Source organism: Papaver somniferum, chromosome 3, assembly GCF_003573695.1.
Source record: "Papaver somniferum cultivar HN1 chromosome 3, ASM357369v1, whole genome shotgun sequence".
Classification (NCBI taxonomy): Eukaryota; Viridiplantae; Streptophyta; class Magnoliopsida; order Ranunculales; family Papaveraceae; genus Papaver; species Papaver somniferum.
In genome coordinates this window covers 87,100,402-87,111,879 of record NC_039360.1, presented here as the reverse complement: position 1 = coordinate 87,111,879, position 11,478 = coordinate 87,100,402, and the positions used below count along the sequence as shown (strand labels likewise).

Below are 11,478 nucleotides of genomic sequence, written 5' to 3'. Positions count from 1 at the left end.
GCCAGGGGGTGGAAAAGTGCGTTCATACTGGAATGAATACCTTCTTATGGTCGGTTGCTCGAAAAGGAAGGGTCGGAGATAGGTTTATGTGATTTATTCACTTTTTCCAGTAGCAAGCATGGTAGAGCCATGGGATCCATGGTTCTGAAACTCTACATGTCCGTGTGTGATCTTGTTGTACGTGTTTTACACACTAAAGCTAGAAGTGGCAAGTGGATCCCCACAAAGCAAGCAATTTTTCGTGATTTTTCTTTCTTCAAAGCAAATGATCTATCGGAAGCATTATCTTATGCAGGATTGCATCTTGTAACTTTCAGTTTTAGTTTTATAATTTGGTGAAACCAAAATAGGTTTCATCATATTTTTGATGGAACCCTTTTCGGTTTCACCATTGTTTTAATGTCACTTTTCTTCTGCATCTTTGACAACATAGTATTGTTGACAATCATAATTGAAACCATTCATAAACCATTTAAACATTTTTAAACTATTATAAGCATTGGAATCTGTTGAAATCTTTTGAAGGAAAACATAATTTTGCAGCAGGGTATTACAAGTTTACAACAATATTACATGCTAGTTTACAGTACACTAAATGGGGCACCACATGTGAGTATTATTCTCCGTTTTCAAGGAGTATCTTACATGCAAACTTTGGTCATTTCCTTTGATATTGCTACTCTGAAACAATGTGAGAGCATACCATTTTTTCTTTGTTCAAGTGAACTGAAAACCATCATAATGGATGAGCTCGTCTTCTTCCAATATACTATCATAGAAGAGATCGAAGAAACGCCATAATGGACATGATACAATAGCCTTCATATGTAGTTCTTCATTCTGTATCAATGCCTTTATTTCAGCTGCTACGACGCACAAATGATGCAACGAGAACCTGCACGACTTTGTTTCTCTTTTTTTTACCTATTGTGAAACCAAAAGTAAACCATCAAACAAACAAAAAATGAAATCTAGATTGACCGTTAGCTGAAAATGATGTAAGCATATTTGGTTTCATCAGAAAAACTAGAAAGAAACACACCGAAGTTATGTAAAGAATACATAAAACAAACACATGGTTATGGTGAAACCAAAGTAGAAATGGTGTATCCAAATATGGTTACATCAAACAAACTCATGATTATGTCAGAATACAACAAACATCACCAAATACAATTATGGTGGAATCAATTTGAAAAAATGAAAAGTGATGAAACCAAAAAAGGTTTCATCAAAAAGACCAGAATACACCTTAGCAACCATTATCATTTATGGTGGAACCAATTTAACAATTGCAAAATGATGAAACCAGAAATGGTTTCATCAAAGAGAGCAGATTATATTCTGCATCATTCTCAGTAAGAAAGCAAAAGATGACCAAATCCTAGAACCTTAGTTATGTCAGAAAATTTTGATTTTCAAAGTAAACAGGCATGCTGCATATGTAGGTTTATCAGGAAAATTTCTATTACTTGAATCCAGAACTGGGTTTCGCACCTGCCGGCTTTTCATCAAACTAACCAGACACTACAATTTCTATTACATACAGACCATGGATTATGGATAATGGTCACTTCCCAATCATTTGGATTCTATGGTGATATATGTTTAGCTAAAACACTGAAACAATGATACATATACTTCCGAATCCAATTTCAGTTTCACAAAAGTATTGTGGTTATTGATGTTTTATGAAAAGAATACACAAAAAAAAAAACATATGGTTATTGATGAAACTAAAGTACAAATGGTGTAACCAAATATAGTTACATGAAACAAACTCTTGGTTTCATCGCTTTTCATTTTTTGATGATGTTTGTAAAATGAAAAGTGATGAAACCAAAAAAGGTTTCATCAGAAAGACCAGAATATACCTTAGCAAACATTATCAATTATAGTGGAACCAATTTAACAATTGGAAAATGATGAAACCAAAAATGGTTCCATAAAAAAAGCAGATTATATTATGTATCAATGCCTTCATATGGAATACCAGTAGCACAAAACCATCAAAAGATTATAAAACCATATGTTGATGAAGATAATGGAAACCAGATTTGGTTTCATCAAAGAAACCATTGAATGAAAAAAAATCTACTATGAAACTACAGAAACCTAAGTATGAAATCAGCAGATGAAACCTAAGATTCATAATCGAATTTCTACAGAACCTAAGATTCATAATCTCGATTTAGGTGAAACAACATCAAAATGAAATCAGTAAAGAACATCTGAAGAACAAAATAAAATTAGGTGAAACCACTAAATAAAATCAAAAATCGGTTATGATTTACCTTTCGGAGATCTTTTTACAACCACTTTCCTAATAGGTTTCCTCTTTTTATCTTGCTTCTTCACCATTTTCTTCTTCGCCTAATTTCTTAAGAACATTAAATTAGGTCAAAATAAAATGAAAATTAATCCTAATTTCCTTTCGAGGAAGGTTAGATTTCTTTGTTATGAGTCCGATGAACTATTTGGAAGACTGGAAAATGGTTTGAATCAAGAAGAAAATTGTTTCAGATCTGGTTTCTGAGGGAAGAGGAGAGAAGGTTTGATAGTTTCTGAGTGTCGGTTTACTCGAATAGGAAAGAAAATAGATGGTATAGGGAAATAACAGAAGGGTGTTTTAGACAGTTAAGGTAAAATGGGGTTTATTTGTTGATTTTGTTTTGTTGGGTCTATTTTAGATGGATAGGGACCCCTATGGTGTTATAACGCGCGCGTTATTAGGCTAATCCCAATTGGATTACTTACATGGTGTTTGTTTTTGTTGACTCCTTTAGATCTGATTCGATTCCAGAGTCAGCACGAAGCAGATGTCAAAATCCTGACTCATGGGAACAAACCACTAACTCATATTTTTGAATCAGTTATGTTAGATCTGAGTCAAAAATAAACATATTGGGTTAGATCCAGATGAATCAGGTGATTTCAGTCCGATCTAGACGAATCAGATTAACAAAAGAACATGACGTCACTCCTAGCTCTTTGTATGACTTTTACTCGAGTTTGAATTAATACTAAAAAGCAATTACGAAGACATAAAATGTCCCGTATCTTTATTAGCTTAAGCTAGAGGAGGTGTTTCAAAAACTATTCTCAACCTTTCATGTAGAATTTTCTTATGTTTCTATTTTTTCTCGAGTGTGAGACCTTCCTAGTCTATCATGAAATATTTAGACGCATGCACATACCGGTCAAGCTTTGTTCATCGAAACTCTTCTATTTGTAATTGAATATTTTATAAAGAATCTAGAAGTTTGTTTTTCCTCTTGTTTAATATATAAACCTTATTCCTCATAGAAGAGGAAGAGAGAATTACATCGGTTGTTCTACATGAATCTTATCTTGAATAGCCGGAGGACATTTTCTCCATAAACGAGGACCTCCTCACAGGATAATTAATCAATAAATTCACAGCCATCACATGTTCCTCATTGCTTAGTATTACTTGGTCTTCGTAAGACCGTTTCATATAGACTAACATTGCTATACTGTTCAATGAAAGATATCGCTTGATCTTGAAATTTCTACATATATTCGGAGTATTGCTTGAGAAGACCATTCAAGACAGCCAAGAGGAAAATCGTGCACCCATGACCATGATAATAATAATGAGAAATATAAGTTTCTCGAAGTGAAATATTCTTACTCATCTCCTTTCAGAATCACAAAATTGGTCAAAAAGACCAAAACAAACAATTTCTGGGTGAAATAGATTTCTAGCTTTTTATACTATTTATATAGCCAAAAATCAAAAATATACTGTTCAATTAGCCAATTTAGATATTTCACCCAGAAACAAGTGAATAAAGAAAATATTTTTGACTAAAATACCCATTACTTAGAAACGATATTGCACAAAAGTATTTCCTTCTCTTTATATCGGCAGAAACGATATACAACAGAGACAAAACTTCTCTTCCAGATCTGAGAGCTCAATCATGGTGATGAACTGCTGTGAAATCAACGTTTAAGTTATTTATTCTATCAAAATATTTTCATATCTTCGAACGGTAAGTTTTCAATCTCAACTTAATCAAATTATTTAACTGGTTATGATTTATAAATCCGATTTTGGCTTTGTTTTTGTTTAATTATAAGAGGAATTCACATAAATCCGTGTTTTACTCTTTGATTCAGTAATATTAAATTTATTTTTTGTAATTTTGGGTTTTGTTGGTGATTTTCTAGGGTTACTAATAATCTGATTTTGATTTTTTAGGGTTATTAATAATTTGATTTTTATGCTTTTCAGCTTGTTTTTATTTCGAATCATTTGTAGATTTATTTTTAATGTTATTTTCATTTGATTGATTTTTGGGTAAGAATTGAGTTAGTTTTTCATGTTTCAATTGATTTCAGGTTTATCTTGTATTTACTCATCAATGTTTTGTGTGTTTGTTCTGTTTTTGTATTTAACTGATCAAACGTTGTAGTAGATGGCTCCCAATTTCCACTGAATGATATCCAGTTTCATATTTTTGTTGTTTATGTATGTTGTAGATGGATCCCAATTTCCAAATTCTTTGTGTGACTATACATTTAACCAGATGCAAACTAGTTTCGAAATTCTTGGATTACCTTAGCGAAGAGTATGCCTACTGCAATATTAGTCGACTACATTGGAATAAAAACTGAATATGGTGGTTAGTATGGAAATGGATAAGGTAGAAGTGTTGTTGCTGATTGATATTGTTGTAGCTGAGATGAGTTACGAAGAATGCGTGGTTGGTATGTTGGTGCCAAGGAAAGGAAGCTATGATGTTAGTGTTGGTAGTGCTTCAAGTAGCCTAGCTGAGATGAAGTTACAGTTAAGCTGAGCAAATGGCTAGTAAAGAAGATGGTATGCAGCTGAAATGCCATGAGCTTGTAATGAAGCTGTACTCTGATGCAGCGATCATGGAGATGAGGAGCGAGGGGATCTGATGCTGAGAAAGATTAAGAGAATGGGTTGCATTCAAATTTGGTTTTGGTCCGAGTATGGAGATGCAGAATTGCAAGAATTGGTTGAAGCATGAAAGTTATTGTATCTTACCCTGAGTTGTGTTGGCTTTTGGTTGTTCTGGTAGTGCAGACTAAATGAATGGATTATGTGTGTGCTTGTAAGTTGCAGGTAACTCAGGACATTGCAGATGAGTTGGTGTTTTCCGATAATAGGAAATGTAACTGGTTTTGTGGCCAGTTCTGGGAGGAGCAGTGATGAGATGGTCAGAGTAGAAATTGCAGTTGGTAGTTATGCAAAGATGTTAAGGGAGAAGTGGTTTAATGGTTAAGACGGAACTGGGATTTTCTATATTAACTGAGTTCATTTTGAATTGGTTGGAATGTAGATGTTTGTGCTTGATGAAGCAGATAGGTTGAGGTGCAGGTGATGATTGAACGTGAAATAAAAATATGCTTGGAGTGTTGTTATTATTGAAAAAGTTGTACTGAAGTTGTAAGCGGCATATGTATCAGTTTTTCTTTATGTATTCAACTGAATAATAACATTAACTCTATTCATATACTTCTTGCAGATGCTTTGAATTTTCAAGTTCTTTCTATGGTTATGCATTCTACCGACTCATGTTCAATTGCAGATACTCTTCATTTTTTTATGCTAAAACTTGAATGAGTTCAGGAACAACACAGATTAAACTAGGATGAAACTGGTTTCATCCTGCATATTCTGAAAAAACTAGATTTTTTGACTAGGATGAAACCAGTTTCATCATGTATATTCTGAAGAAAAAAAAATACCCATCCTGCACATACTCACAATTTTGTTTTTGCCAAGATGCAACCAATTTCATCATGTATATTCTGGCAAAAAATACCTGCATATTATGAGAAAAGATCATTTTAAATTATTTACAACTGGAAGTATATGCTAGTTTAAGTAACAACATTACATATTTAATTGACTTGCAATTAAGATTCATGCATCCGTAGATGAATCTTGATTTATAAATCAATGCAAAGAAAGTTTTACAAGCAACAAACTTAAGTTTAAACTACATCGATAGGCTTTTGTAGAGACCTATTTGCTAAACAACCTAATGACATCAACGATTTTAGTTATCATTCAACTTCCAGCAATTGCATACGTTATAAACTTCATTTATTTTCCTTTTTCTCCAACTTTTGATAGCCACGTTCACATCATGCATAATGCTTCTACTTTATTCACCATCCACGTTCACTTCATGCCTATTCTTGGCTCTTAATTCAGCACTCTGCTTGCTATTGCTTCTTGCAACAATCTATAATATAAGCGAAAATGGTTTGTTTGGTGGTCTTTGTGCACCTGAAATGACCACTGTTAGAACTTATAACAGAACCACAACTCTAAGTTTATATAATACATGATGAAACTGATTTCAACGTGTAATAATATAGGATGTAAAAGGTTTCTTTCAATGAATACACATGATGAAACTAGTTTCATCCTTGTTTAAACTTAGATGAAAACAATTTCAGCTCAACTCAAAACAAGATGAAACCAGTTTCATCCAAACAAAATTCAGTTAAACTCAAACTAGTTTTTACATAGGGTAAACGTATATGAAACCAGTTTCATCTTTGTTTAAACTTGGATGAAAACAATTTCAGTTCAACCCAAAACAGGATGAAACCAGTTTCATCCAAACCAAAACAATTTCAACACAATTTCAGTTCAACCCAAACAGGATGAAACCAGTTTCATCCAAACAAAATTCAGTTAATCTCAAACTAGTTTTTACATAGGGTAAACGTATATGAAACCAGTTTCATCCTTGTTTAAACTTGGATGAAAACAATTTCAGTTCAACCCAAAACAGGATGAAAACAGTTTCACCAAACCAAAACAATTTCAACACAATTTCAGTTCAACCCAAAACAGGATGAAACCAGTTTCATCCAAACCAAATTCAATCAATTTCACACTAGATTTTACAAAATTTAAACCTAGATGAAACCCATTTCATCCAAACCAAATTCAATCAACTTCAAACTAGATTTTACAGAGATTAAATCTAGATCTAACCACTTTCATCTAACCAAATTCAATTAATTAAGATAGGGTGAAACCAAGTTCATCCAAGTTTAAAGCTAGACGAAATCGTATCCACCCCAATTGAGTACATGATGAACCCATTTCCAATACCAATCAAGATAAACATATAAACACGATGAATTAAATTATTTTCAATGTAATCAAAGACAATTAGGGTCTGAAGCTTACCAATTTGAGCATATATTTCAATTAACACAAAACCCTTTTTTTGGATATTTCAATTCTCAAGTTGTGAATTTGAGAAATTTGAATTAGGGCATTAGAAATTTCTTTATGGACAGTGTTGGATAAACACGATGTTTTCGACGACGTTGGTGTTTTCTGGTAGTAGAGATGGTGGTGGTGTCGATGTTGGTGGTGGAGAAACTTGATGTCTATCGATGGTGGTATTGGTGTTTCTGGTAGTGGAGATGGGATTAATGGCGTTGATAACGGAGGTGGAAGAAGATTATGTTGTTGATGATGGTTCCGGTGGGATGGTAGACGGTGGAGGAATTTGGTTCTCATCTGGTTTGAGAGAAGATGAAGATGAAGGCGTTGGTGGTTTTGTTGAAGAGAGAAGGAGAACGTGTTAAGGTTTTGGTAGACGTGGCAGGGTAGTTGTGTCCATTTCAACTAAAAGATTCTTTTGGCCATTTGACCCAGACAGAAAGCTTACCCGTCCATTTGATCCAGGAAACATACATTTTTGGTTATATAGCCCATTTTCTGTTTCAGAATTTATGTTGAAGTCGTTTTCTCTTGTTCCTGAAAATATGTTTTCATAGACCCAAACACTATAAACAATTTTACTTTTTTCGTTGATGTGCGAAAGCCTGATCCAGGCCCCTGCCTGAACCCAGCCAATCCGTTTTGGCCATTCGGCCGGCTCTATAGTGGAGTTAAATTCGGCAAATGTTCGATTTGGCAACTGCATATGAATTGCCCTTACTGCCTTACAAGACAATTTTAGTTAAATAATGATCAATAAGATAATGTTCAATGTAGGAAGAAATGGTTAAAACCCATTTACGAATTTACCGTATTTCCTTTCTCCATTCGTACTCTTATGATATCAACAATTAGAACTGGAATTAGAATATTGCATAGGGTGATGTTAGATCTTAAATGCTGAATAGGGTTTAACGAAATAAAATGTCACTAAGGGACGTCCCCATCAGAATTTCAATGGCGTGTTCTATTTTTTGGTTGGTTTCCATCAACACTAGTTCTTATGTCATTGTTATAGACCCACTAGGTTAATAGCTGGAGTATTTAACAATTCAATTAGTTTTGTAGTTTCATTTTTATGTGACCAATATTTCTTGAGAAAGACAGAGATGGAGAGTGAGATGAGTCCCTCAGGTGCTTTAGGGGAGTTGGTAACAGTTTTGAGTATTGATGGTGGCGGAGTTAAGGGTTTAATCCCTGGAGTCGTGCTTGCTTTCCTTGAGGCTGAATTGCAGGTATATGTATATGCGCATATGTTATGGTCGAGTAAATTACTTGCAAATTTTAGGCACCAGTTAATAATATGGAGATCCTCACTAATTCATTTTAACTTATTATTGTTCCAGTCGATATATGTAATGGGCTGTTATGCATAGAGTTATGAGGGTTTATTCTTTTTTTGAGTTATGATTTTTTTTTTCTTTTTTTTTTCATATGCGTATAAATGATTTTTGTGTATTTATAGAAGCTGGATGGGAAGGAGGTGAGATTGGCCGATTACTTTGATGTTATCGCAGGAACGAGCACTGGCGGCCTAATAACCGCCATGATCACTGCTCCTGACGGCAACAACCGTCCTCTCTATGCTGCCAAAGACATCGTTCCGTTTTACCTTAAGCATTCTCCCAAGATATTCCCTCATAAAAACAGGTAATACTAAATACCCTGCTTCATCATGGATGATCAAGGAAAAACGAAACAGAACCCGAGCTACAGCTCATCACTTGCCTGTCTTTTTGCGGTCGTATGGACTTATGAGAAAAAAAAGAAAAGGTCCAAATTTATAAACTAGTATTGAAACAATCTTATGGATATCCTCTTTACAAACTGAATAATGGGTTGTGCAGGACACCATGGTACACGTAGATTATTAGACATGCGTGCACATCTATGGGGAAGATGCATGACTTTTATTTTTATATAATTTGTATGTGCAGTGGGGGATTGCTTGGTTCGGTTGTAAACCTTTTCGGGACAGTGGCAGGACCTAAGTATGACGGAAAATACTTGCATTCCCTATTGAAACAATTTCTTGGAGATACCAAAATGCAGCAAACCTTATCCTCCATTGTTATACCTGCCTTCGATATAAAGCTTCTTCAGCCTGTTATTTTCTCAACCGGTGAGGTAAGTCCATAAACATACATATAAATCTACATACAAGGATAACACAGTGAACACACTACTGACGTACGTGTTCACTTATAGATATTGTTTATTTCAATTTTGTGAGGTTTTTTGAGCAAGAAACGAAAACGAAGTGAAGTAATTAATTAACTTCCATTTTTCGATTGGCACCCAGGCAAAAAGGGACGTTACAAAGGATGCGTTGTTAGCAGATGTGTGCATTGGTACATCTGCTGCACCCACATATTTTCCGGCTCATTACTTCGAAACCCAAGATTCACGAGGCAACATCAGGAGTTTTAACCTCGTAGATGGTGGAGTTGCAGCCAATAACCCTGTTAGTATACATAATCATATCCGAGTTAGAATGAAGGATTACAAGTTTTTTATTTCTTCCAAAAATAAATTAAAAATGGTTTTTGTTTTATTAAGATTTGGGTTTGGGTTGAATATGTCTGCAGACGCTACTGGCGATGAATACGGTCACAAATGATTTATTAATGAAACGTGAAGATTTAGCACCCGTCAAAGCCGCGGACTACAAAAAATACTTGATTTTATCTTTAGGGACAGGAAATGCTAAGAATGAACAGAAATACAGTGCCTCAGTTGTCTCAAAATGGGGTGTTTTAGGGTGGTTATATGATGGAGGTATTGTTCCTCTAATTGATGTTTTTACTCAAGCAAGTGAAGATATGGTCGATATTCATGTTTCTACTCTCTTCAAAGCATTCCAAAGCCAGAAAAACTATCTACGCATTGAGGTACATTTTACCTACCAGGGTAGGATCCCTTAACATGCTAAGACCGAGACTATCTTGTAGCACTATTTTTTCCCGTGGAAAAATCTTTTCATTTCGCAATAACACTCTCAAAAAATTAGGATTCTATTTAGCCTATTGAAGTATGAGCCTAACTAACCTCGAAAAAGGACTTTCAAGATTAGGGTTGTCCAAACTTATAAGTTGCAGGATCTTATATAACCCACAAAATGTAGGATTAATAATCTCAACATATCTCATAGTCTCTTAATTCAATTTTCAACCCTCAGTAAGTTACACAGACAAATGTGTTAATGTTTGGTGAGAGCGTAGTGCACAACAAAGAGAACACACTATACTATGAAAATAATTAGCCTTTAGGCGCCACGAAAATAGCGCCAAAATGTAAAGAGTGCCGATTCACTGTACAGTTTCCTAATTATATATTCTTCTTAGTAGCTTGTTATGATTAGGTAATGTTTTGTCGTGTAAAATATGATTTCATGTTTTCACATTATGATTATCAGACAGATGACTTGGAAGGAAACACCTCATCAGTGGATATATCAACTGAGGAGAATATGCGAAATTTGATTAAAATAGGCGAAGCTCAACTGGAGAAAGGCTTGTCCAGGGTTAACTTGGATACTGGAATGTCTGAGGTGGTTGAAGGGGCAGGCACCAACAGAGCCGCCCTAATTCGTTTTGCCGAGGTTCTCTCCAATGAACGCCGGGCAAGGCTAGCCAAATATGCATGGCAATCTGGTAGTTGAACATTTCGAACGGAGTCGTGTAGAGTACTATTCAAATAAGAAATTCCTAAAAAGCGGCACCCAATAGAAAATCCTCATGTGCAGTTACTCTTTACCTCTGTTGTGCCAGTTTGTTCGTGTCATTGTGTGTTGCAACAACTTTTGATGCTTGAGTATTGCATCAGTTTCCAAATATAATATGTAAAAACATCGACTTAATTGACTATCATTCGTTTTATTTAGAATCCATTAAAATTCAAGATTTTGGGCATATCACTCTCATTTTTTTAATGAGAAAATATGTTTCCCAAGAAGAAAAAATTCTATCAAAATGGTTGGATTATAATCTCATTACCATTTTTTCAATTTTCTGATTGCTTGGTACTCTTGTTGGTAATTCGTTACTTCTCTTCACGGATTACTCTTTGTTAGTACCTTTTAATTATATATCGATCTTTGATCCGGGTGTTCTTTAAGTCCATGTGTTTATGGGTGAAAACTGTTTCTGCAGTTTTTGGTGAATTTGGGTGTGTGGATGAGAAACGAATCTAAACCCTAAACAAATGCACTGCACGGGAGTGCTTTC

The 11,478-nt window shown here is 34.7% G+C and overlaps 1 protein-coding gene across 2 annotated transcripts; it reads left to right on the top strand.

Annotated features, from left to right (window-relative positions):
* The first annotated feature begins 8,343 nt into the window (after positions 1 to 8,343).
* On the top strand, positions 8,344 to 11,258 carry LOC113361444 (patatin-like protein 5). Of its 2 annotated transcripts, none has more exons than XM_026604690.1 (6): positions 8,344 to 8,487; positions 8,718 to 8,902; positions 9,190 to 9,379; positions 9,555 to 9,716; positions 9,841 to 10,143; positions 10,668 to 11,258. In XM_026604690.1, exons 1-6 carry the CDS (start codon positions 8,362 to 8,364, stop codon positions 10,911 to 10,913), a joined length of 1,212 nt encoding a protein of 403 aa, XP_026460475.1. In that variant the 5' UTR covers positions 8,344 to 8,361; the 3' UTR covers positions 10,914 to 11,258. The 2 variants fall into 2 exon arrangements, with proteins under 2 accessions (XP_026460475.1, XP_026460476.1); XM_026604691.1 differs by having other exon boundaries at positions 9,841 to 10,030; positions 10,668 to 10,760.
* The last annotated feature ends 220 nt before the right edge of the window (positions 11,259 to 11,478 follow it).

Excerpts from the sequence above, each read along its gene's own strand:
- LOC113361444 (XM_026604690.1), top strand. The coding sequence starts at position 8,362 with ATGGAGAGTGAGATGAGTCCCTCAGGTGCTTTAGGGGAGTTGGTAACA. Across the intron at positions 9,380-9,554 it reads TTATTTTCTCAACCGGTGAG|GCAAAAAGGGACGTTACAAA; the intron begins GTAAGTCCATAA and ends ATTGGCACCCAG. Across the intron at positions 9,717-9,840 it reads GAGTTGCAGCCAATAACCCT|ACGCTACTGGCGATGAATAC; the intron begins GTTAGTATACAT and ends ATATGTCTGCAG.